A 14503-nucleotide genomic window follows, 5' to 3' on the forward strand; every position below is an offset into this window, starting at 1 on the left:
AGATTCACTCACACAATAAGACATTGACACAAAAAATGAAGCTTTATGTTTATGTTCACTTCTTTCCATTAGACAGTGTTTCGTTCATTGGATTTCTTTTTCTTTTTCATAAGACTTATTATGCATTCATTTATACCAGTAAGCCAATTTTTTTCTCCTTGTGTTTACTTTAACTTGAAGTTATTGTATTCTCAAAGATACAGATACACGGCAGTATAGGAACAGAATAAAGACAAGCTGTTTAAAGTGACTATTGACATGACTTTCTTTTTAGCTCAGTTTTAAATAGAACTATACAAATTAGCAGCTCTCCATCAGTTAGAAAGAAAATAGACTTGGAAAGGAAACATTGTGAAAATAGCGTGGACAGCCCCGATGACGGAAAATATAAGACAATTTTCTGAAAATATTACAAAACAATGGGCCTTTTTTAAACTGTACAATCAAATTAGTTAGTTTTCATTAAGAGGGCTTTAATACTGCCACCTTATATTATAGTGTTTTTCTTACATGATGAAGTGCAATAGAAAGCGCCTTGAATCTTTAAATCTTTTCAAGCTGCAAAATTTACAAATTGAAGAAAGGGGGCTGAATTCTTTGAAGGCTACGTAAATGGAGTCTTAAAGGTGTTACCTAATAAAATCTTTTTCTTTTTACATGAGCTGCAGGTGAGCTGATAAGTTTATAGGTTATGTAAATTCGTTGAATGGTTTCTTTATCTGAAACACTAATCAGACAAAAAAATATTCAGGTACTAAAATAAGATTTTTAAATATTCCTCCATGGGAGGGGCCATATTTAGATTGACCCAACAGATCCAATGAAAGCAGGTGATTCATTCACACAATTGTAAGGATCAAATTAACTATAAATAACAAAAAAATATATATATATTTGGCCTAAGTGCTCTCCTGATGATCTCCGAGAGGAGACGTGGTCTTAGTTGAAGACAAACTCTGATTGTCTTTCTCTCTTCAGGGGTTAGCTGTCTGACATGCTCGCAGGTTTGAAAGCCGTTAAGGCAGACTCATGCACGCTTGTACCAAACATCCACTCGCATGTTTTCTGCATGTGTGTGTGTGTGTGTCTGATGTGTCTGATGTGTATCATGCTGTATCACCCCACGGGTCTCTGTATCTGTTGAAGCGGATGTGTTGACAGTGGAACTCAGTGAGCGCTCTGGGCATGGGCGCCACTTCCTCCCATTGACTCCTCCCACTGTAGTACACCTGTATGGGGCGAAAGAAAACACACAGATAGTTCAAATCAAAAATCTAAGAGTATGGATGGTTGATGAAAAAAAACCTCAGCGAACCTTGCTGAGAAGCTTTAGGCACGTTACATGTTTGGATTCCTATCTGATCAGGGATGCATCTGATTTGTCCAAATTCTTTCTGAAGCTTGACTATGACCCAAAATCATTTTTAAGAAGAAAACCCGTGAGCTGGGTTTCCACGTTCTAGTTCATGAAACCCTTAAAACACAGACTTTGTCAACAAACGTGAAATGACAGAAGCCTCTATGGATAGAAAAGATGAATTTTGTCTCCTACCTGAACTTCATCAGTGATCTCATCAGGTGAATAATCGCCACCCAGAATGTAGATTCTGTCTGTCATGCCGACTGCTCCAGCATTGAACCCAGCACATTCAAATGACCCTTGACCCTTCCACACACAGGTTTCTGGACAAAAACTGTACACCTGGATGGAAAGAAGGCACACTTTAACCTGTGTGTTTGATAATTCAAACATTCAAATAAATAGCCAGCAAAAATCTTTTTGAATGCCTTCAGACTGGAATTCTATCATTAATGAACTTATTCATTTGTCAGAGCCCACCCAATGGCACACCTTATACGTGGAGAGGTCACAGAGGTGCAGTGTGGTATTAATTGACACAGCCTTGACCAGTGTAGCATGAAAGAAGTGGCCAAACTCTGCCATCAGGCGGGTCCACTGGTCCTGTTGGGTGTCATAGCGGAAGAAGCAGTCCAGTGAGGGGTTAAACGAGTCTGTGATCTCCACCTCCGACCCCAGCATATAGATAACACTGCCACATGCACTGGCCTCAGGGTAGAAGATGGCAGTGGGCAACGGACTGACAGAGGACCAAGTCTGGGTCAGAGGGTTATAATACTCCACCTAGAATACAGAACGACAACAACAGATTTTTGTCCTGCACATGACAATCTACTCTGCCTCCCATTCTCAATTTAATGACCCAAACACATCCCAACCAACAATGTGGTCTCCATCATGAATAAAGGAAACTCTTGTTACCTCCAGCAGACTGGGAGCCCCCCCTCTGGATCCCTTGGTCCGACCCCCAATGACATACACTCGGTCCAGGCAGGTCACAGCTGTGTGCATGGTTCTGGGCTTCAGCATTGCCGGTGCAGGAGTGCAGGTTAAGGTCACAGGACAGTAGCACCAAACCTCATCAGTGGCATCGTGGAGCGGTTCGGCCACATGGAGACGTATCGCCCGGCAACAGTTCCCCCGACAACCACCTGTCACAAACATCTAAGATCCCGTGGACAGTAGAAAAGAAGGTGGGTGTTTAGGGAAGCAACTAAAACATAAATGTACATAAATGGATGAAAAATTATGTTTAGTGACAAGAAACACACGCGCGCACACGCACACACACACACACACACACACACACACACACACACACACACACACACACACACACACACACACACACACACACACACACATTAAAGAGTCCTCAACCAAAAACATTGTGCCGGCTGTAGCAAGCTGCAGTTCCATCCCAAATTATACCTTCTCAGCATAGCTGGTGAGATATGACCCTGGTGGGTCTGGCATCGTGGCCGTCTCCTCTCCGTGCCCCGTTCCCAACTCTTTCCACTGGTCGGTTTCCAGACAGTAGCAGAAGGTGTGTCGGATCTCGCCATTCTCCTCTGTCTTGTGGACGTAGATGTAGCTCTGTGTGGTGGACGGCCTGGCGTCAGTGAGCAGGCCATCGTACTGAGTCTTCCTGCTCTGAGCCTCAGACAACAGGGCGAGACAGGACTCATCATCGCGAAGCAGAGTGTCTGAATCACGTAGAGTCTGAGAGAGAAGGGAAGAGGTAACCCAGAGGAAGATAAGACAACCACCAGGCCGAAAACTGCATGAAATCCAAAAATGATACCTTTAGTGCAGGTGCAGGCAGATGGTGCAGCCGCGTTAGAGACAACAATCCTGGTAACAATTTCTGTCTTTCTGGGAGATCGTGGCGAATCCATCTAAGAAGTGACATCACCGCCGTCTGCTCACTGAGCATGTTTAGAGAATCTGACCTGAGGCAGGCCTCCATGACATTCAGCTGAAAATGTAAATGGTGTGATTGTCAGATCAGAATTTACATGACAGGAGCCTTTTGTTGGAGTTACAGGACCATATTTAATGACTACTTTATCATGAACGCAATGCTTATACTGTACCCAATTCATAGGAATACTTAGCTGCACTGTACTTGAAATGCATCAAGGTTCCCATACTTATTTGGACATCAATTTTTAAAGACATTTAAGTAGTTTACATGTAAAGTTCTTGTTTGTTCAACCTGCAGGGCTGAAAATCAACATGTCTTACTGTTGGAGACAGAAGAGGTCAGGTATTTAAATCATTATCTATTGTTATTCCTCAGAGGAACAGTCATCCAGACTGAGGTCAAGAGAGCTGAGTCATGTTAACAAATATAGCTTCTACTTTTTTAAAGGCTATGAAAATGGCTTTTTCTCAAACTCTGTCTATAAGCCACATATCATAAGAGTTGGACATTTAGCAGCAATTTAATGGGTTTAGGACTGTTAATATCACTATAAATGAACACAAAAATCTCAACACAATTATAATACTGTCGGTGCTTGGACCCCTAACTATTTTGTCATGTAGGCAGAATGCAATATCTTGGAAATATTGTAAAATCTATCAGAGATACCCATTGAGTGTTTTTGTATGTGCGTGCAGTACTCAGGTACAAGATCACCTGCATATCCAGGAAGTCCTGGGTTTCAGAAAGGTCCGAAAAGTTCTGAACCACAAACTCATTGGCACTACGAAGGAGGGAGGCTGAGCCGTACGCCTCAGCCAGGGACAAGAGGGACAGACAGTTACCAAGATCCATGGTCGATATGAGGAAGTCACTACATGCTTTAGACAGGACTGACACCTGCAACAACAGGGGGGAAAAAAAGCCATGTTAAAATGGCTAAATACTGTTTTGTATTTACTGTTACATCAATAAATACACACACGTACTGTATTTATATATTTAAAAATAACCATGGCTTAGAAACACATCTGATGAAGCAACTGTGTTTTCAATAACTGTAATCCTAAAATGGTTGTATTCTGCTTGTTGACCGACTTGAATGAAAGCCTTTAGACCCACACAGGTGTTTTTATCTTCTAGATTAGACCTTTGCTTGGGTTGAAGTTTAATGGAGATGTGCTGGGAATTACATGCATCTACATGTATAAGAATAATAAGTTCCGAGTTGTCCGAAGCTATTTCAAATTGAATTACAGTCTTCCCACAGCCAAACGGCCCTGAGAGGAGGTATCGTTAGTCAAAATGATTGAAAACACCTGTGTGGCCGTACCGTAGGAAAATCAAAGACATTTTGACGTGTCATAGTAGGAACAGTACAAGTGTTGCTAATAATAGCAATGATGATCTCTCTAACCCATGAAAGTGTGACAGTGAGGCAGAATGCAAAATACCAGACCCCTTAAAGTGACACAGCAAAATGGAATACAGCCATTATTACTGAACATATTATCTACACATTTTTCTGTCCCACTTGGACATGCCAAAATGTTACATTTTTGTATAGTAGCACCCTAACCCAAGGGAGGAGGCACTGGTTATGATCAAAAATGTAAAAAAAAATTGGAAAAACTAATGTGTGATGTGTGTTTAACAAAAATGCAGAATATGCAATGGTTGCATGTTTTCTACCTGCAAAAAAGAGGCAAGCTGAAACAACACGTCTATGTTGCCATCAGTGATGAGCGCCTCTCCAGAATAGGCAAAGTCCAGGAAAGAACCAACTGCCACTGGACACTGGTTACCCAGTGTGACTGAACCATCGCCACGCTCTCGCATATCCACTTCGAACATAGCCCTGTGTGAACAGATTGATTACACATAGAAATAGATAGATAGATAGATAGATAGATAGATAGATAGATAGATAGATAGATAGATAGATAGATAGATAGATAGATAGATAGATAGATAGATAGATAGATAGATAGGTACCTGAAGAAATCACTACATGCTGCAAGAACACAGCGATGACAGGGAAATTTGTGCTCCTGGACCTTAATGGTGAAGTCAAACAGCAAGCCCCGCTCCCTGAACGATCTGAGCACGCCCAGGAGAAGCAGTCCGTGGGACTCAGAGACACGCAGCAATGTCCTGCGCTCAGGGACACCGTTGCATTGTGGAGCAGTGCCAGATTTACTGCTGGGGGGGCTGCTGCTGCTGCAGCGGTTGTGGGTGTTGGTCAAACAGGAGGACGAGTCTTGATGTTCATCCATATTGCCCAAATCTGATCAAGTAAAAGAAGTATTAAATCCTGTAATGCAGTTGATGGTCAACATATATATATATATATACTGTGCATTTTTATATTTAATAGTTTTTACTGTTATTTTATTGCTTTCCCGTATCTATAAATGCTGCTGTAGCGAAAAAAAATTCCCCTTGGGGATTAATGAAGTAACTACCTACCTACCTACCTAATGCACTATAAGTCTGACAATGTCATCAACTATCAATATTATCTGATACTATGTTTATGTGTGAGAGACATACACACTATCAGAGAGGTGAATGGTTTTAAGAAAAGAGCATGCATCAAAAATAAACCTACTTCACTTCAGCAGATCTGTGACAGACAGTCCAGTCTTCCTCTCCATCACACAACCACACTATTAATGAGTCTAGCACAGTCCGTTTTCTAACACAACTATTTAGTTCAAAAGACACACTACCTTCAATAACATATCAATGTTAAAAGTCAAACTTGTCTACGGGTATATGTGACTAGTTGAATCAGGACAAGCACTACTCACAGTGTCAGCACCTCGGACAGCTCTTGTTCTCGTGCCGTTCTGACTTCCGGAAGCGTGAAATCACGCGAGGACTCGTGCAGCCTTTTATTTTGTTTGCGGTTCTCCGTGTTGTTGCGAACACCGTGTTTCCTGGAAGTGCGCTATTTAATGAATACGAGTTGTAATGCTTCCCCCCCCCCCCTTTCTAAACCCCTCGAGCCGTGTGCTTACGCAGCTCTTTGTTTGGGGGTAGAGAGAGGCGCAATGACGGCTGGGAACTGTAGTTCTCTCTTATTGGTCGGCGGACATGCTGATACGCGGCGAAAATGGGTGCGTTTTATGCAGCGGTGCGCAACGCTGATTTAACGTGATGCATGCTGGACTTGCAACGATGCATGATGGTCAGAAATTGTGTCTGACTTCAGCCGGCACCGCAAAACGTTACGATGTCACGTGATGTTAAAGCCTCGCAGGACCCGGGCGGCTGCAGGTTTCTGAATCAGGCGCAGCAGCTGCTCTTTGTCCGGCTGCACCGGATCAAAAAACTCCTCGGCGACACGTACGACATGATGTTTGTTTTTATTGTAAGACCTTCAGAGCAGTTTATCTCCTGTCATTATCTTTCCTAGTTTACGCATCTGTTCCTTCTGTAGCTGAGGCTCTACATCTGTATGGAGTCCCGGAATGGCCCTAGAGAAAATTAGTTTTAATTGTGCATACAAATGACTAAATCGAGACCACGAGATACTACTTGAGTGCCTGTGGAGTATATTGTTGGCAATATGCTTACTTTGAGGATACTATCGACTTTATAGTTGGTCAACTGACAGTTGAAGCAGGTGCAGTGCACTTCATACTGGAAAAAAGCCTCTTGGGCTGTGTGTCTCTCTTTATATAAACATATATCGTACGCACGATTTAGTATTTCGTACGCACGATTAAAAACATTTTTTTCTCTATGGCCACTCCCGGGCTCCGTACATCTGGATACAGACACACTTTAGTTTCACATATGGACACAGAGACGCTGTCGTTTTTAGAGGGATGGAATAGACCAATCAGATAGCAGGATAGAATAGAATAGACCAATCAAAAGCAGGATAAAATCCTCAATGGGAACGCAGCATAGAATAGACCAATCAGAAAGCAGGATGGAATAGACCAATGGGAAAGCAGGATAGAGTAGACCAATCAGATCGAGGGATGGAATAGACCAATGAGACGAAAGCAGATAGAATAGACCAATCAGACAGCATGATAGAATAGAACAATCAGACAGTAGAATAGAATACACAAATGGGAAAGCAGGATAGAATAGACCAATCAGATAGCAGCAAAGAATAGAATAGACCAATCAAAAGCAGGATAAAATCCTCAATGGGAACGCAGGATAGAATAGACCAATCAGAAAGCGCGATGCAATGGACCAATGGGTATTGGTATTGGTAGTAGGTATCTCCACTTGACATTTCATTTCAAGAATAAAATGTAAAAGATTTAAAATGTTGGCTATACACTCACTTGGACCTCGTTATACTGTAAAATGTTCATAATATTTCTTCCCGCCCTCCTCATGTAGACTATTTTAATAGCAACTTAAAATAAAAAAATAAAAATAAAAAAAGGACAAATCAGAAATTATGTAAGTTCCGTGTACGTGGACTTTTTGGCAGAGTTGTTGAAGTGGATGAATTGCGTCTGAGTGCACAGGTGTTCCTAATAAAGTGCTCATGTCTGAGCTTGCGCCGTGTTGTTAGTGCAGTACAATCTATGACCACTGGATGGTGCTGCCTTGCTGTGGAGAAAATAAATGCTGGTTATGCACGAGACAGGAGCCTTTGAATGTGAACTAGTGAACGTGAACTTCTACCTGCAGTACCGTTTCACCACCGCAGAGCTGCTGCTGACCAAATAACACTTTCCTGCCTGAAATGATGATTACAAAGAAACATATTATTTACACTACAGCGTGTGGTATTAACAATAATTGTCTGACAGCTTTAGTTTCTTACTTTAAGATAGGAGTTTTCATACCCTTCCTGTCCAGTAAAAACATATTGTCTATCTGTAAATTTGGTGATTTTTAAACTCGAGTTCTTCTGAAAACTCACTTGTATTTCTTTTCTGAGCTTTTTGACAAAAAGATGATTTTATGGAATACGATGCATTGCTGTAGATTAAACTAACCAAAAAAAGTAGGCTACATAAAGTAGTTCAAATGAGCACAAACTTAAATAACTACAGCAGTAAAACGCAACTTTAATTCAACAACAATATTATTCCAAAAAAAATTTTTTTTTAAATTAAAAGAGTTACGAGGAGAATTTACCGCAGCGTGTACTCTTAACTTTTGACACTGATGCTAAGTGGGCTACATTTTTTTGCTGATCATAGTTTAATCGAGTATGTTTTTTTTTTGTTGTTGTTGTTGTTGTTTTATACAACATCAGTGAAAATGAACACGTGCAAAGTGCATTCTTTTAACCCGTTTCCTGTTTTCAAGCCTGAAATACACACATCTGCATATTTTCCGGCTATTATTAGAAGCTCTCCAGTCTATACTATCGGTGGGTCGGTGCCTCCCCCCCACCTCCTCCTCCTCCTCCTCCTCCTCCCCCTCTCCCCCCTCTCAACCCTCCCTCCCGGCGGTGCATCCCCATCCCCCACACGGTGGCCGTCTCTCCGGGTGAAAGCTTGTCTTCCGAGCGCCACTGGTCCGACAAAAAAAAAAACAAAAAAAAACACGCTGCTGTTGCCGCGCCAGCCCGAACCGAGCCGAGCCGAACCGAGCCACCCAGAGAGAGAGAGAGAGAGAGAGAGAGAGAGAGGGAGGGAGCACGTACGCAGACACACATCTCGGGAATCTCTGGTTTTGTTTTCGACCCGGTGGCTTCGGTAAGTGTCGTCCGCTGTTTACGATGGAGGACAGGAAGACGTCCATGTGTCCACTTGCTCGTTGTTCGGGGTGTTTTTTTTGTTGTTGTTGTTTTCCTTCCTCTCTCCTGTCTTTTTTTTTTATTTATTTATTTATTTTTCGTGTCTTTTCTTTCTTTCTCCTCTCAATTGTCCTCCGCGCTGTGCTAACAGCGGGGGAACCAGCGGGCTAAAAGCTAAAGCGGCTAGCTAGCTCAACGAGCGGACTCAAACCCGAGAGCGGCTGAACGCGTCGGGGAGGTTTTTAAACTCGACTCGTTTGGTACCGGCGGGTCCGTGGAGAGTCTGGGTTGTTGTTTTTGTGTGTGTGTGTTGTTTTTTTTCTTTCTCCCTCCCCCCCCCCTCCCGGTGCGGTCCGGTCCGGTCCGGTCCGACCTCACCGTGCAGTGGCTTTCATTGCCGTTTGCTAATCTTGACCGAGCTAGCGTGCTAATTAGCATTTTTTTTGGGGGGGGGGGGGGGGGGGGGGGGGCAGCGTGTGCCGACGGATGCGGAGATGCTACGGCGGGCTAAGCTAAGCTAAGCTAACGTTAGTGTTATATAGCGAGACCCGCACGAACCAGCGGCCGAGAGCCCGCCGTGCTAATCCGGCGATAATTGGCAAGATGGCATCTCGGGAGTTGTTATCTAGAAATCGGTGGATTTTTCAAAATGGTGTCTTAAGCTCGTTTTGAATGTGACCATTTTTTTTTTTTTTTTTTTTTTTTTTTTTTGGTCCGACCGTCGCTGTTTTTTGGGCTTCCGCTGCGCGCCGTCTCCGGTAATGCAGTGCGCTGCCCCGGCGCACGCCGTGCAGGACTTATATAACTTACATATGAACCGCTGGTTGTTGGGTGGTAAATACAAATGTCCTCCGGGCTCCGGGGCAGAGTTGTGACGGGAGGGAGCAAAGTGTATTTTGGAGAAGAGCTTGTTAGTTTTTGTGTGTGTGTGTGTGTGTGTGTGTGTGTGTGTGTGTGTGCTGCAGCTGTGATGCACGAAAGGAAATGTCTCGGATACCCGTCTGGCTGCTTGCACACTGGTTTTTTTTTTTTAGGTGGTACATATTACATCCACTGCTCATCACTAATGCCCGTGTTTGTGATTAGAGGAGGTTTCTCCCTTTTTGGCTCAGTGACCAGAGGACCACAGCCTCTTTACGTTTAGTGGGATTGACGTGACTGCAGCTGGATCAAATGCCTATATATATATATATATATATATATATATATATATATATATATATGATCGTGACTTGACACTAGATGCCATGTAAAAGTTTTGGATTTTAGGATATTGCATCATAGTTGGGTTTTCCTGGTTTACAGTAAAGTGATGTCATTTTCTCAACTTATCAGGCCGTTTCAGATGTCCTGTCATTGGCTTTCATGTACTTTAGTATGTCGTACTTCATTATATTCACATTACTGATCATCATTTATCAGCAAAAAAAAAAAAAGCAACCTCTCATTATGTAAATGTTTTTGTTGAAGCACCAATAGTCACCCCTGCCATGTTTTTGCAAGACGTAGATTACTTTTGATAGATTTGATAGTTTTGCAGGCTGTAAAGTATAAGAACACAGCGAACACGCCAGCTTCAAGTTCACAGAGCCCAATAGGACATTTTTAAATGATGTGTTTTGTTTGTCCCTAATGTATATGTACTCAATTGAGAAACAGAAACACAAACCTGTACAGTCGCAGCACATCCTCACATTTCAGAAGCTGAAAATAGCAGATGCTGGACATGCTTGATTGACAAACGAAAGTCTCATCAGGATTCTTCTTAATTCATTTTCTGCTAATGCACTCGTGTAACATTTCTGCATTCGAGGAGGTACAACAGTAGAACAGAGGAGCCTCGAGTAGGGCAAAAGAGACAGGATTAGTTCAAATGTTAAAAGGTGTATTTTCCTTCTCTCTGACGACCAGTCTTATCAGTGAAATGAATCCTCTTTTTTTGGGATGGATTCCTTGCCGTAGCCACTGCCTATTAATCCCATTTAATTCAGGAAGCCATATTTGTCTAAAGGGATTTCTCAGATATTGCCGTTCTTGGCCCTCAGTAGAGCAACACAATGTCAGTATACTATGTACAGTTCAAATGTTGAAGAGACTTGAGGAAACGCACTGCGCCGTCTATTTTAGACATTCAGTTATGGGTTTTTTAATTTAAGGTGTGCTAACGTCATTTTCTTTTGTGGCATTTGTAACGATAAGACCCAGTAGAAATCCTTTAAATGGGACAGAAAATCGTACACCATATTGGTTCTACCCAATAAACAAACATAGCAACCTTTTATTAAAGGCTCCGTGTGATCTTTGTAAGACTGGAGTGAAAACAGACTTCAAGCTAAATTGCTTTCATCCGACAAAAGTACATTAAGTGCAAGGACAATGGTCCTCCTCGAGGGCTCTACGCCGTAATTACAGCATATTGGTGGCATTTTAAGTATATCTATAATTTTTTCTAAAGGATTAAAAACTAGAGTCATTTAAAACAACAAACAAGTGGTGCTGAACTAAGCTAAATATCGGTCAAATTGCTCGATGTATTTGCCCGTTTAATTTCACGTACAGTCTAAGGTGACCCCTGTCTGCCATGCTAGAGGAAGAGGGTGGGTGGCATGTGCTGAGCGCAGCCTCATGTGCATGAATGGTGGGCTGTACGACGCAGCCGTAAAACCGTCAGACTATTGAACGCTGCAGTCATTTAACGTTACAGCAGTCGGTGTTTCTAAAACGGACTATTGTCTTTTCAGCACTTCAGTCCCGTGAGGTCCGAACCACTTAATGATTTGCTCATCACAGATCATTGAAAGAAACGCTTACAGACGACAGAGTCCACGTTCACCTTCCTGTGATGTATTTTGTACAGCCCACGCTCTCCCTCAACTTGGTATCTATTCTTTTTTTTTGATTGAGGCCAGCAGATGCGAACTCCACCATGGTTTGACTAGATGATTACCACAAGGCTGCTATATCTCAAGGTTTGATACCGCGAGCATCGTTTGTTATAGTTCACCACTTTAACCAGTCTCGAAGGACTATTTCCATCGTGTTTCATTTATCCAATTATCAATTTTTTTCAGTTAATGCTTTGGTCATTAAAGAAGCAGAACATTTTTTACTAAATGCTTGTCACCGTTTCCCAGAGCCCAGGGCGACGTGCTCAAATAGCTTGTTTTGTCTAACCAACAGTCTAAAACCCAAAGATGTTTAATTTACAATAACGTAACACAAAGGGCATTTTCCGTCCCTCGTTATCAAGAGACATTCATATTGGTTATCATGGTGCAGCTGTTTTGGTATAGGACACAAAATCCATGGTCTGGTATCTACCTCAGTATTTGGAGTCATTGTTAAGCAGAGCAGGCAAAATAAATGAACAGTTTTGTCATTTTTTTAGAGGAATCAATACATTTATAACTCCCTAATTGGCCATAATTCTTATTATAACAGTTAAGGCGTTTAAATGTGCATACTATCAATAAGAAAAGACTGAGATGTTTATTCTCAGGTTACCATAAACAAAAAAAAACAGACCCATTGGCACCGTGTCTGCCCAGCTGTCGAGGCTAACCCTGCTAGCATGCCATCCCCGATGCACAACAACTTGTGCCCAAAATGTCAGAGGTATTGTTATACATTTTTTTGCTCCAAGTATGTCGACAACATCTCCTGACAGTAATTGTCTGGATCACGCTCGGTTGAATCCGGGTGCTGTTAAATCCATAATGTTTATGTTACCTGGACGTGACCTTCACACTGCGTACGAGCCATGAGAAGGTGAAACTTAACATGTGCAACACAAGCTTCTGCTTTGTCTCTCGTGCAGCTAGAACATGGTGGACATCATGAATTACTTTACCTTTTAAGGAAAATGACCCATCATTTGATGATCTTTCACTTCTTGGATTGCAGCTGATAACACTTAGAAAGATTTAGTTTCCCTCTAGAATTAATGATTCGGTCGCAGCACCACACGAACGATCGAGTCAATACTGTTATTGCTGAACACTGAGGTTTGCAAGAGGTCCGGTTCCCAATTAACACGTCTTATTTTGAGCAAATTTACAGATATCTTGGAAAAGCATCTCATTTGATTTTGTTCAAAAGTGGAATGATAAGACACGTCTCTATACCAAGTCCATGTCGCATTCTGCTTTTACTTTTTATTTTATTTTGAACTACTACACAGTGACCTCAGGTTTGTAGCGTCAGCCTACCACATCGGTTCGTTCCGGGTGTGCAGCTGAGCCCATTGTTTATCCACATCAATCTTTTGGCGCGTTCCCAAAGAAAATCCCAACTAGCATTGTATTAAGACATTATTGCCTCGCAAATGATCTTTCATCTTTGTCTGCGTGCGCGCGCATGTGTGTGTGTGTGTGTGCGTGTGTGTGTACGAGCATGCATGTATAGAACAGCAGGTGAAAGATGTCACGAGGAATAAAGGAGCAGGATAAAAGGTTGAACTGATCCCCAGAGGCCAAGCTGTAATGCATTCAGCTGCCAGTCATACTGGGGATCTGAAACGGTGCGCACATGCACACACGGACCTGCTCACGGGTCTGTGCCGCGGGCTGTCATTTCATTAGTAGTGCATACAGTGACGATTAATACTTCTTCTTTTTTTTTTTTCTTCTTCTTCTTTTTTTCTCCACGCTATGGTGCAGTGGTAGCGCTTAAAATGAACATGTGCGCGGCGTTGGCAGTTTATTAGATATGTCTAGTCAAAATTAATGCGGACTGAGACAGCAGCCATGCAATAAATGCTGCCATTATGAAGGTAATAACGTGGAATATCTGTCTGAACTGCTTTAGAGAAGTGTTGATTCGACTGAATGAGCCCTTCGGGGCCTGTAGTTTGTGGTGCTGTTGGATTGTTTTGTGATATTGACAGGTGTTAGACCCACACGGGTGATATCGGTTGTTGACTATATATCGTTTCATCTTGGACATAACACTTGGCATGTTAAAACGGATTGTTTTGTCGTCATCGTTTGGAGGCGAAGACTTGATTTACAAACCATGCGTAGTTATGTGTTTTTTTTTTTTTTTTTTTTTTACGGATTATTGTTATTTATTTATCTGTGAAGCTTCGAGGGCAGAGATGGATTTGTTTTATGAAAGTCATAAAACACAACAGGTATCCTGTTGTAGCTTTTATAGTTTTTAGTGTGGTGATAATGAGCTCAGCGGGACCAACAGCTGAGTGTAGAGAAGTAACGGAGGAGCTGTTATTAGCAGGAAAATATAGACATCTTAGTGAAGTCGCAACTCTGATGACAGCGCAACAAACAACAACGACAAAAGCCTTTGTTTACGGGCTTTAAGTGTACACGGTGCACTTTGATATCTGCTAGCACACATTCTGCTGCTGCAACAAAGGTACGGCACTGTAGGTTTTTGTATCCTAGCACGTGATTGAGACACAGTGTTTGTGTTTTAGTTGTTTATTCCCAGAACCCTGCTTTATCTACTCGTCTAACCAAGAGCTAGATTA

General features: G+C 42.2%; 2 protein-coding genes and 1 long non-coding RNA gene across 5 annotated transcripts in view; 2 read left to right on the top strand and 1 right to left on the bottom strand.

The window, feature by feature from the left end:
- Nucleotides 1–14503, top strand: part of LOC138615487 (uncharacterized) — a 92882-nt gene that overhangs the window by 54529 nt on the left and 23850 nt on the right. The window lies entirely within an intron of this gene.
- Nucleotides 35–6275, bottom strand: kbtbd3 (kelch repeat and BTB (POZ) domain containing 3). Of its 2 annotated transcripts, none has more exons than XM_069688941.1 (10): nt 6101–6275; nt 5283–5574; nt 4980–5145; nt 4005–4187; nt 3165–3338; nt 2792–3082; nt 2282–2524; nt 1853–2143; nt 1553–1702; nt 35–1229 (listed from the first exon to the last, which is right to left on the bottom strand). In XM_069688941.1, exons 2-10 carry the CDS (start codon nt 5561–5563, stop codon nt 1107–1109), a joined length of 1902 nt encoding a protein of 633 aa, XP_069545042.1. In that variant the 5' UTR covers nt 5564–5574; nt 6101–6275; the 3' UTR covers nt 35–1106. The 2 variants fall into 2 exon arrangements, with proteins under 2 accessions (XP_069545042.1, XP_069545051.1); XM_069688950.1 differs by lacking the exon at nt 6101–6275 and adding an exon at nt 5899–6075.
- fam168a (family with sequence similarity 168 member A) overlaps nt 8823–14503 on the top strand; it is a 29490-nt gene continuing 23809 nt past the window's right edge. For both annotated transcript variants that reach the window (XM_069689132.1, XM_069689138.1), the window contains exon 1: nt 8823–8974. The gene's annotated coding sequence lies outside the window, so the exon portion shown is untranslated. The remainder of the gene's footprint in view (nt 8975–14503) is intronic.

The sequence above is a fragment of the Brachyistius frenatus genome, unplaced genomic scaffold, assembly GCF_029030835.1.
Source record: "Brachyistius frenatus isolate BFR_SWC_R1_liver_20210118 unplaced genomic scaffold, ASM2903083v1 Contig_1, whole genome shotgun sequence".
NCBI lineage: Eukaryota > Metazoa > Chordata > Actinopteri > Embiotocidae > Brachyistius > Brachyistius frenatus.

Excerpts from the sequence above, each read along its gene's own strand:
- kbtbd3 (XM_069688941.1), bottom strand. The coding sequence starts at position 5,563 with ATGGATGAACATCAAGACTCGTCCTCCTGTTTGACCAACACCCACAAC. Across the intron at positions 2,525-2,791 it reads TCACCAGCTATGCTGAGAAG|ATGTTTGTGACAGGTGGTTG; the intron begins GTATAATTTGGG and ends ACGGGATCTTAG. Across the intron at positions 1,703-1,852 it reads GTGACCTCTCCACGTATAAG|GTGTACAGTTTTTGTCCAGA; the intron begins GTGTGCCATTGG and ends CTTTCCATCCAG.